The sequence below is a fragment of the Spodoptera frugiperda genome, chromosome 5, assembly GCF_023101765.2.
Source record: "Spodoptera frugiperda isolate SF20-4 chromosome 5, AGI-APGP_CSIRO_Sfru_2.0, whole genome shotgun sequence".
Lineage (NCBI taxonomy): Eukaryota > Metazoa > Arthropoda > Insecta > Lepidoptera > Noctuidae > Spodoptera > Spodoptera frugiperda.
In genome coordinates, this window is record NC_064216.1 from 8,148,092 (window position 1) to 8,169,615 (window position 21,524).

At 35.5% G+C, this 21,524-nt stretch overlaps 2 protein-coding genes across 3 annotated transcripts in view; both read left to right on the plus strand.

The window, feature by feature from the left end:
* Positions 1-5,947, plus strand: part of LOC118271827 (protein lozenge) — a 62,397-nt gene extending 56,450 nt beyond the window's left edge. For both annotated transcript variants that reach the window (XM_035588062.2, XM_035588063.2), the window contains exons 5-6: positions 2,767-2,898; positions 4,864-5,947. In XM_035588062.2, the coding sequence (XP_035443955.2) occupies positions 2,767-2,898; positions 4,864-5,384 (653 nt within the window). In that variant the 3' untranslated portion in view covers positions 5,385-5,947. The remainder of the gene's footprint in view (positions 1-2,766; positions 2,899-4,863) is intronic.
* A 1,200-nt stretch (positions 5,948-7,147) lies between these two features.
* On the plus strand, positions 7,148-18,790 carry LOC118271822 (carboxypeptidase A1). Its single transcript, XM_035588055.2, has 10 exons — positions 7,148-7,313; positions 7,431-7,663; positions 10,263-10,387; positions 10,483-10,810; positions 10,897-11,141; positions 16,314-16,474; positions 17,102-17,224; positions 17,538-17,637; positions 17,847-17,993; positions 18,423-18,790. Exons 2-10 carry the CDS (start codon positions 7,471-7,473, stop codon positions 18,702-18,704), a joined length of 1,704 nt encoding a protein of 567 aa, XP_035443948.2. The 5' UTR covers positions 7,148-7,313; positions 7,431-7,470; the 3' UTR covers positions 18,705-18,790.
* Positions 18,791-21,524: the final 2,734 nt, after the last annotated feature.

The following is a 21,524-nucleotide window of genomic DNA, read 5'->3' on the forward strand; positions in this document are numbered from 1 at the left end:
CAGGATTTCAATCTACTTACTCATTTTATAATGCATGTGTCATTATAAATCCAAGAAATGTTATTTTGAAACGGAATTTCGTTAAAACATTTTAATGTTGTTTTGGAACTATGTCATAGTGACATTGGCACATGTTTCTTATTATTTTGGGAGCAGGGGATGCCCGTTTTCCAAACTTGTAAGTTCTAACTGCATGAGTATTGCAATGAAATAGATTTATAGCAACTGCAGAGCGAATGGATCACAGTTATACCTCTTTGGAATACATGATTGACTTTTTGTGTATCGCGTACGCAAAAAAAATGTTGAACGAAATAAAGAAAAAGGAAATTTTTAATCGTGATTTTCTAAGATTTTTTGTCTATACGATCTGTCATAAATCCTGCCTTCTTACCCTTTTATATTAAACTTACTCTTATATATAAGTTTCTTAGTTTTTTTATTTAAAATACAAAATAATGTATTTCTCTGAATACCTAATACCAATACCAACTGATTCTCCCTTTATCTCAAGTTACTTAAACTGGACATCCTATCACAAACTCATTTCTCTTTCATATCAAAAAACAACGTTAGAATTATTCCTTACATACTCAAACCTCCAAATCATTTTATTACAAACCACACGAAGCAACTCCAACAAACTGACCCATAAACAATAAACATAACCTAATCTAAACCCGATTGTGTACGAAAAGGCAGGTGTCACAAACCTTGACTTCACCAATTCGCATTGTTAGAGCTCTGGCCTCACTTTCGTTGGTACCCACCGATGAATCAGCTGGCAATCCCAAATCGTTACGTCTAGTTCCGTAGACGCGACATACATAATTAATAAGTTATGATACACTATCGTTTATATTCTGTAGTACTTTATTACTGATCATAAAATACGTAATGCTAGGCGTTAGCTGCAGTGATATGCATCACTTAATAGTTTTTGAGATTTTTCATTTATTATACTAAGATATCAAATGGGTTTCTTTTTATGTATTAATGTATTTTTAATCGATGTCTAAAAAATCTGATACTAAAATTTTGAAGGAAGCATTAGTCATTTAGAAATTGCATTAAGGTGACTGATAATTAGTGAAGGATATTTAAACACGTGATTGCACTCATGATTACAAACAACTTACTTAACTTACTTTTTTGTGTACTCGGTACTTATATTTTTATCACAATCACAAAACAACAAATGGTATCGGGCATAGAGCATACTCTTAACCATTAGACTAAGTTCTTAAAAACAGTCACTTAAAAAACAAACTATGTACATAGACCTCGGTACAATTAATTAATCAATGGCAGCTCTACTGCGATAAATAATTGTCCGTAGCGTTTGCGCGGAATATTAATTCTGTTTCACTTTCAATAAGTGTATGAGTAATCGTTGAGAAATGCGTGTCTCTAGAATATAGGTAACCTTGAACCGAAATGGTTCCGGCACCTGTCGGTAAATGCAGACAATATCTTTGAGAAATATCCGGTGGCACTTTCTCATAAACCCATAACTGTATGAGTACGTAAACTTGTATATGTATATGTATAACTATATGAGTACCTACATACATATATGTAGATACTCATATAAGCTAAAGTAGGTACAATAAATATTTTTCGTACATTAAGTAGTTTGGTCATTTTGTGTAAAACTGATTTGTGCAGCATGGCCCACAATTCACCTAAAATAACTTTTAAAGATTTTGAACCCTGTAAAAAATCTGTCCTGTAAGAAATTGAAGAACATGTAAGAAATCTGTCCTGATAAATTAAATTGTATCTATCTTACTCACTTGACACGTGTGTTACGTGTGATGTTAAAGAAACTTAAGAATTGGGGGTCGCCTGATATCTCGTTCTAGATCTTAAATGTGCGTTCGGGCACATGACTCACAATACGTAGAACTATTTCAAGAGTTTGAGAACGTATGAAAGAAATTTAGTTCGTCACTTTTACCGAAGGTTTTAACGAAACCATATCTTAACACTTTACTTATTTTAAAGGCTGATAAAAGTTTCTGAAACCCTTCTGAAAAATAATATAATTTTCCTCTCCCAGAGATTGATATCCCATCTTGATTGATTCCCAACACGGCAGTGGCAATTTAACTTAGGCACTCAGTAAACAAAATATTAGGAACCTAATTTGGTAGCAACAATATTCCTATCAACTACAGCCTCCAGTTAAATATGGCTATCATAGTATTATTTGTAACACAAACATTAAATGAGTGTATTTTCCTCGTTTACTTGTCCAAAACTGCTAAACACTTACCAATACCTATACAATTATACATGTATGGTTTTGGTCATAGTTAAATGACAGAGTACCCTATTTAAATACCGTAGAAATCAAAGAAATAAATAAGTACATATTACATACATAAAAATACAGGAATTCACGCGTCAGCTTCTAATTTCTGTGGCCCAACTACAATACGTGAAGATATAAGAAGCCTTTCAAGCTTCCTTGTGCGAACTTCTAAGGAGTAGAAGTAGTTCTTTACTGGAGTCTGTTTCCTGATGGGTATAGCCTGGGTGTCTTCAAGGCCCGAGTGAATAGATTGTCCATGGGCAGACGTACTTCATTGTAGGCGGCATCATCACTTACCACCAGGCGAGATAGCGGCCAAACGTGGACCTATCAAATATAAAAAAAATGTAGAGTTTTTGTGTACCAGTGGACGTCTCAGCTTTCTAACCACAAGTCTCGGTTATTGTATTTATATCTAAAATCTAAGTAAATAATTTAAATCTTTACAGAAACCAGCGGGAATATCCTGGGAGCAAGCGAGTGGAACACGGGGTACCCTTCGACGGCTTCCATGTACCCTGCGTACGCGCCGCTACAACCACCGTATTATAAACCAGAGCCCACTATACACATACCTGCAGGTAAGATATCTAATTATATTATCAACCATATTAAAAAGAGAGAATATTCCTATTAAATGTCAGTATCAATTTACTAGGATACTTAGACGTATATAGATATCCCAATTTCATTGCCAATTATTTGATGGTTGGATCAATTGGACGACTCTCATCAAAACAGTACCTAATTAGACTATTAGACTTTTTAAACCAGATTACAAAAGCACCAAAACAATAGAAAAAAGTTTGATAAAGCATCCGATAGCACTAGAAAACAATTTTAAGCAGCTAACGCCATCTCTTAACGAAACTACGGACCACAATTCTGAACAGCTGTGTAGAGTTTAAACTACTACTTTTAAATATGTATTATAGGCCAGGCACCTATATTACTTAGTTGATTCCTATCAAAAATGAAAACGGATGGAATGGAATATAGCTATAATAACACTGATATAATTTCGAAAAGTCTTTAACGTTCCATTCAGCAACTCGAACGCTTTCTTACCATCGTTTAAGTAATCATTAAATGACTCTGAGTACGACAGATAATCCTTACCATTCAATATTTTCGTATTAAAATTCCCTTATTTTATAAAATTATTCTCTCCCTTATTTTATAAAATTATATTAACCTCCGACACCACGTCCGTATCAGAATAGATTACCTACAATAATGCACCAATGTCATGTCGTGACTTTACTGTATAGGCTAAGCACACATTCATAATACCTGCTTATTTATTGAATAGATAGATGGGCAGGTATTGGAAATAGGTAACAATATTGAATTAACCTTTTCCTAATCAATCACGACCACAATTGGAAAATCAGTTCATTGATATTTCTTATTTTCCCAGTTACTTGAGGTCGACTGAAAATGTCTGAAATTAGTTTTTTTTATTGTATTGCTCCCTATAAACTCTCATTTGTAGGGCAATATACATATATGGAGGTATAAGATAATTTATAGCTATACTAGCTACTTCAAACAAACTCTTCAGCTTTAAAATATTAGTATAGAAATAAAAAGTATAAAGTGACTACTCACAGAAAAGAAAGCAAACTAAGTTCTCGTAGCCTCTTTTATTATTCAGACGAACATATTTGTAGGTCTAGGTTCCTATGTAGCTACTTACCTAATAGTCTAGTAACCACAGTTGATAAAGATTATACCTTCTACCACTACAAGTCAACATATCCGACCTCTTTTTCTAACTTATTTATACCCATTGTGATACATTTGTCATCAGACGCAATTCAGTCATTGACGAAAATGAAAATGTTGGGTTGTGAATCATTCTAGCATTGATTGAACGCGTAGGTAATTAGGTAATATTGTCTCATTTGAAGAGTATGACATAATATACCAACCAAATAGGATGACTTGTTCATGTAATAAAAAGATTTACATTTAAAACTTTACCTATATAGTCTGAAGATCGCTGAAAACTGATATTCTGTGCTATACTTAGATATGTATGGCGATTTTTTATAGGATTACAAAGCTTATAGATTATAATTATGTAGGTAGGTACCTATCTTTCAAATGAAAGTAAGCCCAAATAGGCCACTATTATAAAGGTCCTACCAACCTATGTTCGCATTGTACGTATCTTTTACAGGCAAAACATCCAGGTAATTAAATGTTATTGTGTTTCTAACACCGTTACAATTTGCGTCACACATTAAATAGGTACTGATAAACGGACTTCCTCCATTCAAGCCGTGGTTACCCGCCGTAATGGAGCGGTTGACCACATGATAGGGACCGAACTACCACATACCTATAATTCTTGTATTATTCAATTATTATGAACTAGAATCCTTCGCACCTCATTATTTCAATTAGCTAAATAAAGGAAAAATTAAAAAAATATGTTATTTATGCATTTGTTTGCATATGCAGGTCCTGTGATTACGAAACCCATATGGATTATTTTAATTATCTATTTATTAATTTTGGTCATTTTCTATCTTTCGCAGTGTTACCAGAAATCCCGCTTGGCCACGCAGAGTACACTGGCTTCCAACCAACCACGACAGGTTTCGTGAAAGGCAGTCCAAGCAGCACAGGCGCTGCGCTCACCGAACTCAACTCACCTCCAGCGATGGCGACGCAGCGATACGATTCCAACTACTACAACTCCTGGCCAAACAACACCTACAACTACAATAACTATCAGTACAATAGCATAAACAACAATCCAACCTGCATACAATCGCACGCGCCGTACAACCCGCAGATGATCCTCCCGAACCTTTACTCAACAGTCAACCAAAACCAAATACATGTCCATCTACACAGTTCTGGGGATAAACACAACTTAGAACAATGTTTTCCCAGCGAAATTAAAATCAGCGACATCGACGGAGGCATCTCTATAACCACGGAGCTACAGGGAACTGGCGAGGCCAGTGGTATGGTCCAAAGCTGTGAAGGCACCGACGAAGTGAAACATGGCCTGTATGGTGCGGCCAACCAAGAAGTGTGGAGACCATATTGATATTCCGTTCCGATTGTGAACAAGAACATTATGTTGTATATATTGTGATATACTTAAATGATCTGTTTTATGATTCATAATTTAATTAGAAATGTGCCGACTATGTCTCGCCAGTGTTTAATAGATATTTTTTATGACACAAATGTATATGTCTTACAATTCTTGTGCAAATTAGAGATTCTTTTCAGTTTGCCATTACTGCAACTATTTACTCTTAAGATTCCTTATAACATAATCAAACTCGTAAAGCAATCACATATCCTTCGTAGCATATACACATATATGCCATCTTCTTTCTACCGCTATTCGAAGTGATCTAATAAATCACGTAAAGTTAAGTACTACCTACCTAAATGATTATTTCTATGAATATTCTAAACAATGACAACTTAGCCAACTGTATACATAGGTACCTAGTAGGTATCCACAAAATTGGCCGGATAGTCGACACATCTCTATTTCTAGTTCATAAGAAATTCCAACTAAATTAATGTTAAACATTAATTAGATGTTAATTGTTAAATTAATTGATTAAGTAATAAAATATTAAATTAAAAATTAAACAGGTTTTGTTTTATTCACGCTTAATAGTTCGAAACATGAGACCGAAGTGCATATTTTTTTCAGGGTTAGTGTTTTTTATAATCATGACTGCAAGTTTGGCGAAGTGACTGAGCAACTGGCTGTCGTGAAACGTGTAACGGGTTCGATTCCCGCAGACAACTTTTTGAGTGATCTACAAATTATTATTTCGGGTCTGGGTGTCATGTGCATATAAACTTGTATGTTTGTAAATGCATCCACTACACAGGATAAAATCCTAGAGTTTAAATTAATGTGTGTTTAATGTGTGTTTAGATGTTTAAAAAAGTCAGTGTCAGTTAGAGTACTTAGAGTCTGACATTTCCTTCCGCTTCACCCAGAGCGGGCGGAAAAAAAATTATGACTAAACTAAAAAAGTGCGCATTTTCAAGATTACATTTCCATATGAATTTGATGATGCCAACATATCTCTAATTTTCTTGCGAGAATACTAAAAATAGAGGTAGGTAATAATGGTGCTAGCTTGGTTCTACGACCATTTAGGTACTACAATCGCAAATATCGGAATTCATTATTTATTCATTGAACAATTTTGAGATACCTAACAAAATGCCTGGTCACTAAATAATATGATTAGGTATTTATTATATTTAATAATTGCACGTAAAAATCCCACACTCCCTAGTCTTTCAAAATTACTGGTTAGGTATTTAAGATTTTATTGCGTTGAGTAAGTACACTAATAATTTAACAAAAAGCAATCTCAAATATTCGCAATTAGAATTTCCCGCCAGTCGCCAATACTGACAGTCATGTCAATGTCAAACAACATGAACACTGTTGTCTATGGCTATAGAAGCAAAATATCGACTCAATATTTAGCTGAATTTTTAATCTTTCATTTATTAGAACAATAAAATTACTGTTTCATATATTTTAAATTAAGGATTAAATATAAAAGAAACTTTTCGTTTTGGTTTTTAAAACCGTAAAATAATTGTACCATTGAAAAACCGTAATTACAACTTCGTTGTAGGTCATCTCTATTAATGTTGCCAAAGAAAAATTAAAATTGAATAGTTCTATCCCCTTTTGTAATTTTTATTTTGTTTAAACAATCAGGAGATATACTGCCTTTAAAATAATTTAAAGCTAGCAAAACTTAAAATCTTTTAACAATAAAACAAAATTATTTCAGATTTGTACATTTTCTACGCTTGATTGAAAAAGTTGGTCACACTTTAATGGTATGTGATAAAATGGCGTCTGTCTTGTTTCGTTTGATGACCTCGTAAAATATTAGAAATAGTTTTTAGTGTGTGATAGTTAGTGTATATAATAGTTATTTCTAATTTAAAGAAAACTTAAGTATTATTCGTAGAAACCGTAAGTATCCCGACCACTTGTTGATACTCACAGTTTACGTTACGACAGGTTTTTGATAACGGCGGAGAAATGCAAATTAATCTCTTTGTAGGATTAACTTTATTTGTTTCCTTGCAGTTGAAAAGGGACTCTTAAAGTACGTATTAGTAAGAGTGAAATGTCCGAGGAGACCGAGCGGCATGGCGAGGCGTCGTGTGATGTGGGAGCAGGTGGCGGAGGCTCGAGCATAGCCCGCGTGTTAATGACCCCGCTCCAGCTCGACGCCGCCGCGGCAGACTCGCTCCGCGCCGCGTGGAGAAACCAGGACTTGTACATAGACCATCTTGAAACGTTGAACAAACAGTTGGAAGGTATTTAAGAAAGTTACATCGGCTTGGTAGCGTCAGGTCGGCGACGTTACGACGCTCGACCCGCGAGTTGTTTTGTTATCTCTATATCGACAATACTTTAACTAAAAATTAACTAGTGATACTGTTATGACATATTGAAATGTTACTGTGATAATAAAAATTGTTTAGTTATAAAACGGAATGGTGTACGGGTGTATTTAGGTGCTTTAAGTTATAAAAGGTGAAGACGAAGAAATGGTGTTATCCCGTGTAAGAGAGGTGCCAGTGGAGTGTTTAGTGGAAGTGCAATTATCGGCAGAGAGCCGTGTGATGTCTCCAGATGATCCTGGAGCTGTGTCCATGTTCAGTGATGTTGCGCTACCCTCGGTAACCGAGCCTGCCGAGTGGTCCGGTCTATGCTCGCATGAAAAAGTAAATATGTTTTCATCACTTCTTTTGCTGTATAGTTAAGATATTATTTTGTATTTGCTTAATTTATCTTTTGTCTTCGAGTATTGTTAATTGTTACTTATGAATTATTGTGTTAAGTAGTGTTAATAACAAAAAAAATGTAATATAAGTTGCTGTCTTAAATCTAGAGCTGTGATAAAATTATTTTACAAATATTTATCATGCTCTTGTAATTTGACAGCGGAAGATAAGATAATATGTCAAACAATTATAGGAGTTATTTAGAAAAAGGTAAACAAGAAATAAACATGCAAGTTTATTATACATTTAAGCTTGTCACATGTAGTCTGCTTCATACTGTTCATAATATATAAAACATTCTGTTTCTCTTGCCAGCTTTGAACTAATACTCTATAGTCTATACTGCTGCCTGGCTTGTGAGTCATTGCATGTATCTCATAAATAAGTATAAACTAAACCATGTTCATAGCTTATTAGCCATTATGACTAACATTTTTCATTTCCTACTTCAGTTCTATCTACAAGACTGCCTAAAAGTCTTAAAACATTTTTTGTTTTTAATATTGAGTGCTAAATCATATTTGTGTAGTTCATATTCTGAATAGTTAAATAGCTATTTATACAAAAGCAAGTTATAAGATTTTTTGTATAAATATACTTAATTGAAAGCAAACATTCGGTGGATGTACTAATTAATATTTAATTGGCTATTATGATATCTACAAACATGATTTATTTTAGAATTTTTAATATCTTTGAAATATTTCATGTAATAAACTAATAAAATATTTGCAATGTGTGTTTGATAGAATTGTGTAGAAAATTGTAAGTTTCACATTTTAATTATTTAGCAGGTACATGTAATGGCTCTCTAACACTACCCAAAATGTCTGCTACAAGAATTAGACAGACAATAACATTTACTATGACACTAATGGCTGATTTTTCTAACAGCTTATTAGAGGAATAACATCAAATACTTAACAGTTTTTCATACAAAAACTGACAGGTATTGATTTTATTCTCGGAATAAAAATTATCTGTTGATAGAAAAATCGGGCCTGAATGATGTTTGATAATATTTTAGACTAATTTGGTTAATAGAAAAATAATAATTTACGAAGATTGAAAATAAAATAGAATATTTTAGCTTATGTTTTATGTGTAAAAATATATTCTAAAATATTCTTATACTGGAAGAAATGTTGTACTTAATTTAATAGAAATGTGTTTGTTTGTTAACTGTGACCACTATCAAATTATTACAATAGATACATTTAAAAAATTGAGTCTAAGGAAAGATGTTATTGCAAAATATTTTATTTATCTTACAACCTTTCCTGTGGAATGAGGTCTAAAGTCACTGAAAAAGGTTTAGTATGTGGTTAGAATTACATAATAGATTCTTAGCGATATTTAGCTAAAAATGTGTCCACAATTTCTGCAGCTTTCTGTTTCAAATTGCAGATGATAAAAGGTCTGTTTGAAACTAGAGGTAAAGTTGGCTTACAACCAACAAAATTTCATAATGCAGAGATTTCATTTTAAGAAAGAAATCCTTGATTCTTTTTTCCTATACACCCAATTGTCTTCCTAGTTACTTCCTGGATTTTTGTGTTTTCGAAACTTGCTTTTATTATTGTCTTCTTGAACTAATGTGAAATTCCATACTGAAATTAGTTTATTTATTTATTTAAAATCTATTGTCCAGTCCAGTTCTTCTTTCCTAATCTTTCTTGGTTTAGCTCTTGTTGAAATTAGGCCCATGCCTTTCAACAGATAACATTTCCATTCCAGTCACATTCACCAAAAAATATGTTGGTTTAAATTGTCTTCAATATAACAATTACTTGAATTTTTATCATTATTGTTGTTTGTACTTTAGTTAAGGTGTTGTCGATTTGAATATTGTAATCAACAAAATAAACCACATAAAGTGCATAACATATTGTCCACAATATTACTACTTTTAGATAACCTCTTATCTTATCAGTTGTGGAGTATAAAATTATCATCACATGACATACAAAATGTTATGCATTTAAAGTGGGTTCACTGATATCAAATGTGACATTAAACAATGTCCGTAACAAACTGTATGATTGCAGGAATAATACAATGTGAACAACCATTATGTTGTGCAATACAGCCATATACTAGGTATTAATTATATGATTGGTGTCTACAGGAAGCCTGGAAAAGGCGAAAGAGGTAGAAGATAGAATAAAACAGCAGTATGCTGAGTCCCAACATAGAGAGAAGGTGTTAGTTAGACGGCTTGCAGCTAAAGAGCAAGAGATACAAGATTATGTTGTAAGTACTCACTGCATTTAGGTAGCTAACTGACTAATTTTTGGTAAAATATCATGCAAATATCCGATAGTAATTGAAATTATTTTCATTTACAGAGTCAAATTACGGAATTAAAGTCTTCCCATGCGAGTCTCAATGGACGGCCGACCCTATTAGATCCAGCAGTCAATGTACTAATTTTAAGGTTAAAACAAGAACTCACATCAACTAAAGCGAGATTAGAAGAGACTCAGAATGAATTGTCTGCATGGAAATTCACACCAGACTCTAACACTGGCAAAAAACTTATGGCAAAATGCAGGCTGTTGCACCAAGAAAACGAAGACCTCGGACGTATGACTTCAAGTGGGCGAATAGCTAAGTTAGAAGGCGATCTAGCACTACAGAAAAGCTTTAGCGAAGAAGTTAAAAAATCACAATCAGGTGTGTGCCACTGCATACAAGTAATGCATGACATAAACAAATATTGTTTTATAAATGTATTTTAACATGTCAATCTATGATTCCAGAACTCGACGAGTTTCTGCAAGAGTTGGACGAGGATGTGGAGGGCATGCAGAGTACGGTGCTGTTCCTGCAGCAGGAGCTGCGCGCGTCGCACGCCACAGTGAACGGCACGCGCACGGCGTCGCGCGCCGCCTCGCCCGAGAAGCGCACGTACTCGGGCAGCGACTGCAGCGACACGCCGCCCGGCAAAAGGAGGCGCGCTTCGGTGCTGTCGCTGGACTACAACGAGGACGAGGAGCCGCTCACCGTGCCCAACGGGGACGCCGACTAGCGCAGGAGCGCGCGCTTCACATACAGAACACGCTACTTTAATATGAACTAGTGAACTTGTGAAACGCTATCGTATCTATGTAGCCTTACGGCCATTTCGTTGACTCGAAATTGTTATTGATGAATTATTGTGAGTGATCATTAATGTCCAATTATGAGGTGAAACGCTGGTTCCGTGTCTAATCACTCATTTCCAAAACATGTGAGATGCTTATTTATTAGCATATAAAGTGTATTCTTTAAAAAAAACTATGTACTTTCATTAGAAGACATAATAAATAGACTAATGTGTCATTTCCATTGACAATTAATTGGTGATGATTGTGTCTATCGTGATGATAATAATAAGAAAACATTTGGTAAAAGCATAGTTTGCGTTTTTATGCACAATGGACCATGTGATCAGATTTAATAGTGAATCGTTTTTGACATTGTTTTTACACTGAAATAATTGAGAATAGACGCTGAGTTGACGATTTTATAATTTATTTATAATAAGTGAATTAATTGTGATACTTATTAGAGACCCAATGTTATATGGAGTAATGCGATGACTTGTGTTGCAACAGCTTAATGTTTGGTGGCATTTATTTTATTTATATGCCACAGAATGGAATAACATAGTTTGTTGGTACTGTTGGTAGCAATAATGTGTAACACCAAGCCTAATGTTTTAATAATTGTCACATTTATAATAAATTTATGTGAGTTTCAAAATGAAATGTTTCTATTTTCAAATTACAATGATTGTATATAGTAATGTTAATAAACATATATAACTTGCATCATCTTTGGGTATTATTTATGTAAATCGAATATAATACATTTTCACAAAGCCAACTGCCAGGACCGACACGATCGATAAAACTTTTATCAGTAATAAAAATGTTCAATAACATTCAGTTGTAATAAATTGAAATGAAATGCCTTTTGTAAATGTGTATTGGATTTTCTTCTCTGTAGGTGAGTGAAAACGTTAGAGAATATATTCGTTTAGTAGATTGTTATATTGATTCCATTGTTCTATTCAGCAATCTATGGGTCGTCTGCACAAAAGGTGTCGTACGAAGGAGCTCAAGTGTGGCAGACCGAACTGAGGGGGACGGACGATGTAGTCTTCATCAAACGGCTCGGCGACAACCAAGGTTACACATTCCCATATATATTACCTGAATACTTTTCTTTAAGACAAAATGCCAGTATTTGAAAAAAATATATGTTCTATAATTATATTATTTATTTAAATACTCAAATTACATTTATAATATACAGAAAAAATTAACCCATTGTCCAACAAAACGATAGTCGAATTCGCATTCCATATTTCGATAACCGCGTGAGCCAAGTCCGGATACTTTATTTGTTTGTCTTTCTCAGCTTTCACGAGGTCCTCGTAATGAGGAGTAGCGACATTGGTTATCGTAGTACGGCGCTCTAGTCGGTCTACCACCTCTATATCAGCCACTTATTGGGCAACAATAGTCCTGTCCGTGAAGATAGACCGATCCCAGCTGCAATTGCGCCACAGTACAACAGAATCGAATGTGTATTGCAGAGGTCTCCGTTGGTACTTTTGAAGCCGCGAATCCAGGGTGTGTCCTTAATTCACTCGGAGCAAATCTATACAACTGGATTGCATCATCCAAAGCAGTATTTCATTGCAATGAGTACTTCAGCCTTATGCTCCTCAACTCCAGCGACAAGTGAACTAGGTAGAACAGCAGATGTCACCGTGTCACTGACTGTAGTAGGGTGGAGACGACACGTTTGTAGCACTTCCATATGCAGCCGAACAACTGCAGCATCATTCAATTTGCGACTGCGTTGGATGACCCACACCTGATCTGACAGTCATTGAACCGAGAAGTAGACGGATGGCCCAAGCACCTGAGACAGACTGACATCCTGTCACGATACGCAGTGAGGTTTGATCCTCCCTCTAACACCGTAGTATGAGCGCATGGCGTTCTCATGCATGAATTGAGTCAATTTTATGTGTCGTATACAACCTCCGGAAGCGGAGATCCGTCCCGGAGGTTGGCCCCTTGCTCCCAAGCTCATCGGCGACCGGTCTTTCTCCAGCCGACGTACTGGTGCTGGCGACGTCGGTAGAGAAATATAGTTATCGCTTGAGCTCGACACAACTGCTGTAACTGATGATCTTATGGATTCTGGCGATGATGTGGCGGAGTTGTATAACGAGTCCGGAGATAGTAAGGGTGCGCTTCTTGCTCCTGCTCTTGTCAACAAGTTAATGTAGTCCCTGATTCAATATTTACTCATATTTTTTTTAGGTATTTCTTTCAGATATTTATTAAATTTGTGTTTTCATATTACAGCTGTCACTGTCATTTCTTCAAAATTAATCATGTAAATTGTCCGTGAATACATTTCTTATTGTATATAATCTTGATAAATTCGTTTTGATATTATTATGGCCAACAAAAGTGATAATCAAGTGTTACGGAATCAAAATAGAATCCAGTTAATGTTTGTCTTTTTATGTAAGGCAATTTCTAATGTTTCTCACTCAACGACAGAAATAGGCTTCATCAAAGAGTATAATAAGTTGTATAGGGAAAGGCTTCATCAGTTTATTAGTGGTTGCTTAAGTATGAGGTGCGAATGAGATGTCTATGATTTAAAAAAATATTTATGTGGCTTGTGTCTGCACTCGTATTGATATCTAGATTAACATACCTAGGTAAGTATATCTTATTAAATTTAATATTGTATCTACATTTTATTATACCTTTTATATTGTACATTTACACCAGAAAAGCTTGAAACTGAAATATAATAAACAGACTAGTTCCAATGCGATATTTCGTTCCTTTGTACCTACCTATCTGCCACTAGAATAGTTGATTAAAATTGCAATTATTTTTTAGTATTTACGAAGGTCAGTACAGACATTATTTTTCATTTAATGATAGTATAACCTGGGTGTCTTCAAAGCCCGAGTGAATAGGTTGCTTATGGGCAGACGTGCTCCACCGTAGACCGCATCATCACTTACCTACCATCAGGCGAGATAGCGGCCAAACGTCGGCCCATTTAACATAAAAAAAGAATCTGGAGTAATAGATTAGACTATGCTACATAAGACATTGTCTCGATAATATTTTCTAAGGTTTAGAAAGTTAGCTATAGTAACGTCGGCGCAGCAAAAACTAATTTGTAAGCAACACGGCTTATCAGACCAACTGCTGAGTTTAACACTAGTACATTATTATTGTACATACCTTATACAATATATCCCCGGATTACTGCCAAATACGTTACCTATTAGTTGACTATAAGAAAAATATAAAAACTCATTTTTTAAGTCGATTAAATATTTCAATACAAAGTGCATTTAGCATTTGCTACTGTAACAGACTAGCAGTGACTTGTGCATTAGGGCTGGCGTGTTAACTGATAAGCGTGTCCCAGGTTTAATTCCCTGGTAGGTAGGTACCTATTCAAAAAGCTACCGTACCTACTAACTTTCAACAAACTTTAATGTAACACCAGATATATCAATATGGAGTTTAACTCCGACGAAAGCGGACTTCATGGTGGGAGCCGAGCACAAAGTAGAGGTGCAGCGTCAATTGCTGGCTCGCAAACTGAACCATACGGTGCTCATCATGGACGTACAGCGGCGCATCGACACCGAACCAGCCATGCCTGCGCTGTGGACGGAAACCTCGCTCAGAGACGGTAAGTAGGTAGCTAAAACTTGGTTATAAGAAACACTACGTTCAACTATTTCCTCGGTCTATTATCTATCGAATAGCAAGCACGACTGCTGTGCAAATTCTCATGACATCTCGCCATACGTTGGTACCTCATAAATCATAAGTCGGAGCTGTGGACAACGTAACAGGTTATCGGGGTTCCGGCTCAAAGCAGGATCAGTAAGTCTGACACCCCCATATCCCCCCCCCGCCTATCCAAAGGCGGGAGAAGCCATAGGATGATATTTTCCCCTCAAAAAAAGGTACCTCATAACTAATCAGCATATTTATTGGCACACCAAGACTCGCCAGATGACTACACTATATAGACTCCATGCGAGAATCTTCGAGAATGGAACCCGTGTTTGCCAACGGTCGAAGTTACACAACCTTCCCTTTACCGGTAGGTTCAAATGTTCATAGAAAAGGTTCTCTAGTTTCCATGTCTTACAAACTGCAGGTCACCGACTAAGCTGGAAGAAGTATCCTACGTTAAATATAATAGAGGAATATTACAATTTCTTGGCTGAAGACTATTCATCGATATGTAGAGTGCAATCTATTGGCCGTACCGTCGAGAACAGAACAATACACGTAAGTAGGTATATAGTACACTTGTATAGTAGGTATGGGTATAGGTATACTTAAACTACGATAAATAACTGTCTACCAAGTGCCTACCTACCTATGGGTATTTTTTTTGATGACGGGGAAACCTTCAATAGGCGCAAATTTTTACCTCACCAAAACCACCCCGGTGGCCACCTTCAGCATCAAATAAAGGGCACCGAGTCCTCTAATCAGAGCTAGCTCTACCTATGGTACCTACCTACAAATTTCATGAACTTTTATATGCAATGCAATGCTATACCTAAGCAATTCTATATGCTAGACTTAAGTATATTAATGGAGAAGGTGTAAGAGTCATGAATTTTCACCTCTGAAATACATTCAAGTTTCTGGCCTTCAATAAGAACATTTGCCCACCACTAGTGCTGGCAATGACAATGAGACAATCGATATCCATTACTAGATTAAAATTATCTATGATTACTTAGATTCATATGTAAATAAACATTACATATTTACCTACCTATGTTATTGGTTCAGATAAAAACCGACAAAGTTGCTATCTAATGCGGGCTTTCTCCCCATGTCAGGGCCTAACGTTTCATTAATAAAATCAAGGTTTATTGAAGTATCGTGACATGGAAAACAAGGTTTTTAGTTTTTACTATCTTTCTCAATATCAGGCGCACCTATTTGAAATACTGCAGTTTACCTTACTTCAATAGATTTTCAGCCTTACGTTTCAACAATAAAGTTGAAAATTGTAAAGCGTACCTACATAGGTAGCAATGTCATAGGTTCTATTTATTTTCATAGGGATAGTAAACTACTTTAAATATTGATTTTCAACGTTTTAGATGATCAACATTACAAACGGTAATCCCAGAAACAAAATAATTTTAATAACAGGAGGACAGCATGCGCGTGAGTGGATCTCTGTGACATCTGCCCTGTACATATTGCACAATATTGTCACTAAATTTGATACACAAAAGAATTATATGAAAAACAAAAATTGGTAAGTAAGAACTGAGTAGGTAGATAAATAAAGGCAGAACACCAGCTACACATCTTTTTTTAACCAATAACATCTTACTGCCATATTCAGAGACATTTTATGATTACTTAAACTATTCCTTAGTAACGATTTTGTTCCGAAAACTGTTGCTAAGGACTGGGTAAAGTAACCATTAAATGACTCTGAGTATGACGGTGAGTCAAGGCTCTGCTTCGGATGGTCTTAATCGCAGAACCTGCCAATTACAATTTACAGTGAAGATCAACCATAAAAGCCATTGGCGCTTACAAAGTCCAGGAGTCTATGAAATATTCATCACATGAAAATATTGCATTACCATAAAATCTACAAGATTTAGCTTGTAGATTTTATGTAGTAAAAGCCAAATTTTCACCCTCCTAGAGGCACACCCCTCGTACCTAATGATATATTTCCGGATTGGAGGACAGGCTAGAATGGGCCCATTTATGAAAATCCAGGCCCATTTAAACACACCCGTGCCGCATTGTAAACATTTTCCAAGTAGGCTTAGACTAATGACTCGACTACTTATACTATTTTTTATCACGGAAGGTGAGATTGACCATGGCCTAGAATAGGTTCATATCATAATGAAATGGCTTTCAGGTTAATAATTCCTGTAGTAAACCCAGATGGATACGCATACACCCACGGTGTGGACAGGCTGTGGCGTAAGAATCGACGGAGGTTTGTGAACTGTACCGGCGTTGATGTTAACAGGAACTTTGAGTGAGTACTCTACATCTAATACCATTTTTATTTCATCGTAGATGTTCTCATAGACATTCATAAATATAAACGTACGTCTCTCAAGCCCTGATCCGGAGCTGCGGATTACCTAGCGGGTTTACTGGGGCTCCGGCTTGAAAAGCAGGAGTAGGAACGAGGTGGTTTTAGTCAGGAAGACATTGGATGATTTTTCCAACTTTAAAAAACGGCCTCTCGAGCGTTTCAAGCCCTCTTATGTAGAGGAGGTCTATCTATTATCCCGCAGTTATTCATGATGTTTGTAATGTCCAAATAACATATATTTTTGTTGTAGGACCGACTGGCGCATTCCCGGTATAACACAGCACAGTGAGTGCAAAACTACGTATTCTGGGCCACACCCATTTTCTGAAGCAGAATCAATAGCGTTACGAGTAAGTTTTAGTAGGTAACTGTCTGATGTCTAATAAATTGACTGATTCCTCAAGAACGATGTTAACTTAACCTCTGCGACCATAGCGGTTAAGTTAACTTATGTAGTAAGGATAAGCCTAGGTAGAATTCTAGAGAGTTAGAACTATCATATTATTAGCTCTTATTAAGTTCTTTCTCAATCCCCCTCTTTTAAATTATTTTGTTCCAGGATTTAATATTATCTTTGGAACGGAAACCCATTGCATTAGTTGATCTGCATGCGTACGGGAAACTGATTCTGTATCCTTGGAGTGCAAGGACGGCTCCCACACATGACCGAGATATGCATAAGGCGGTCGCTTCTAAAATGCGAACTGTGAGTACCAACATGAACTGGATTTAAACGATATAATCCTTAATTAATTATTATGTTATATCGTCTTACTCACGTAACGGTTTGAAAAGGACCTCGACTGGTTTCAAGCCATGCTAGAGGCAATAACATAATAATTAATTTAGTATGTCTCACGAAAGTTATAATAAGATATACCTAATCCTTGTAGAACTTGTAGAACTTTAGCTCTTTTCAACAACAGTCAGCCTCTTTGTGGATATTGTGACTCCACCTGGCTGGAGCGAACTATCCTCAACCGACACTGCCATTTAGTTTACTGCTCCTTTAGGCTATGTCTGCGAGTCTTACGTACATACTTACAGAAGTCAAAGCATTTATTTCAATTATACCTAAATTAGGCACTTTTGAAACGAACACTATTGAAGAAACCACTTAATAATTTATTTTCAGTCAATATTCAAAACCACCAAACAAAACTACACATACGGAGCAACGTACCATCTAGTGTATCCAGCTACTGGCACCTTTGTGGATTGGGCATACGCGAATGGAGTGACACATGCCTACGTCATCGAGAGCAGAGACAAAGGAGAACTAGGGTTTCTCATACCACCAGGTGAAATAGAAGATACCGGCAAGGAATTATATGCTGCCGTCCGCTCCCTGTCCAGATTCATTAACGTGCCAAATAGATTAAGTCAAGAAAAAGTGGAAAATCAAACGTGGTTCTAGTTTTAATACTACAATTTATTGCCATAGTTAAATTTTGCTATAGTAACTAGAACTAAAAGTGAATTTTAATAAAAAATATCGCATTACGTGTCTGTTTTATTTAGTAAGCTTTCGGAAGTTACAAGGTTCCGGGTTTATTACTATAAGCCCATAAAATACTAGACGTTACCACTAGATTTCTGAAAATCGAAAAATAATCCATGACTGTCCTATCCAACACTTCTTTTTAATTGAGGGGGAAAAATCATCTAATGACTGTTGTCGCCTTGGGCGAGGCAAGAGGGAGTCTTAAACTCTTACTGACTAAAAACCACCCTGTTCATACTCCAGCTTTTCGAGCCGGAGCCCCGGTAACCCTTTAGGCAGTCCGCAGTTTCGGGTCGTCCTATCTAACCCTGGAATCGAAAAACAAACATCTTGCACGGTAGCGTCCGTTACCACTCAACCAAAGAAAGTCAACAGAATACTTACATAGTTTAGAGTACATAGAAATAGGTAACCTAGTTAAAACAATTTCAATAGTTGATTCCAGTTTATCTAAATACAACCGTCTGTCTGCTAATCTAATTATGCCCCAGAGAAACTGCACTTTAGATGCAAACTAGTGAAATGTAGGTGTTGCATGCTCAGCTGCATTTAACACTTTCTTTTTCTTTATTAACGGCCTTTTTTAAATGGAAACACTCGTTTACAAGCAATCTGTTATTGATTGCTAATTTATAACGCTATGAATTCAAGTAGACCAGAAAGATAAACCACACCAATTCGTATAAATCCAATAACAGAAAAAAGAAACTAATAAAAGAATATCGAGAATGCGATTTTGACGTTTAGAGTGACAGTTAACGTCAAACAGATTTTTAATAAAAGGTAACACAGGAAGTAGGCTTTATGATTAGGAAAATCCGAATAAGATAAAAAAATTCTAATAAAACACGTTTAATACACAAATAAACTTATTTATTATTGTTCGTACAATTACAAGGCACCACAGTTAGTTGTAACTTGCATCGTTGGTGGGTTCGAACTTAAATTTAAAAACTCTCACGAAAATATGACTAGAATTTTTGTGTTATAGGAACAGCTTAGTTTCGAACAGGTATACACTATGTATCAGTCTAATATTTGCAGTATTGAACCCAATTATAAAGACAATAGAGTTAAAAATCAGTGGGCAGCAGCAAATACTAGAATGTACTAAAATTATTCTATGTTTTGTGCGTTATCTAATTCCGTAAATAACTGACGAACACAATAATCTTAAGTGGGCTCTCTAGGCACTCGAAGCATTCCTTACATCTAATTACATGGTCCCAGTTTACAGCTAAGTATAATAAAACCTTGACTTTGTTTCAAACTAGTCATTAGTCATAGATACAGTGAACATTAAGGAATTCTCGAAGAATACAGCAACAGAATTACATATATTACGTATACACAAGTACCTTAGTTCAAATTATCACGCACGAATTTAATTACACCCTGTACCTAATATAAATTTGTAATTCTGCTACTTCATTCTGTAAAGTTGCATGATTTTTAAGATAGTTTTCATACATACATAATAACATAATTTTAACAGCAGTTTATAGAGAAAAAAAGAACAATCAATAAAGTGATAAACTCATAGCAACTTCCTAAACAATATAATTGTAACATACACAACGAAAAAAAATTAAATATTAACAAAACTAAGTTGTCTTTGTAATAACTATAGAGAAAAAGATACTGGATTAACTTGCGACTTCGCACAATCAACTTTCTCTTATTTATGAGCCTCGGTGTTGGCTCGAAACTAGTCGAACCCGCTCAAACTGTCACGTAAGCGAAAATCACAAGTAACAAATTAATCTCCGTAATTACATTATTATCGTTGTTTACAACAAAATGAAATTATTTTCTTTATAATGAACTAAATAGATATAATAATAAACCTATGCTATATTTTGACCAGAAAACCTTACGTATATCTTAAACATTTTACTAGACAAAAGACACGGACAAGGCACATGAGTACGTCTATGTTATTAATTCTAAGTTACATCTAACATACAAACAAATTTCTTAAATGTATAAATGCAACGACATATTGTGCTAAGAATCTATTAGAAAAATACAACCTTTCTTATCATCATCACACAAAAATGAATTTTTTACGAAAATACACTCAAGCATTTTTTCTTCAAAAATATTTCATACGTAATTGCCTCCATATCACTACAATTTTAATACTCTTCCTAGGTGCGTTTTGCGCACAAAATTAAAAGAAATTTTCGTCACATTCTTTCCCCATATCGATACTAGAACCCAAGACTTTCCATTCAAAACCCGGCCATCCAACTTGAACCACCACAACAGTGCGAATCAAGTTTTAATTCAAATCACTCGTTTATTTTTATCAAAAGCAGAACTCGTTTCGGTCATCGACTTTCCCTAAACAACATTTAAAAATATATCTCAACTTTAGCATATTGACATTTGCCATTTTGTGTTGGAGCCCTATTTCACTGTGACACTATGATCGTACAACTAGGTAATTGACCACAACCAGGTTGTCTATAAGAGCCAGAACAAGGGTTGATTCGGTCGCCAACAGTTGGTTGCACAACCCTATCGATATCAGAAGAAAACAATCCTCTGTAAACATTTTGTTAACTTTGTACAACTACCAAAAGACAACACATTAAATGAATTAGCTGGTACTATGTCTAACTTGGAACAGCAAGCATCATGTGTCGGACAATGCTGCTCATGGATATAAGTTCCGGGCGTGGCTTGAAACTAGACGAATTTCTCTTTTCAACATAATAACTACTTTAA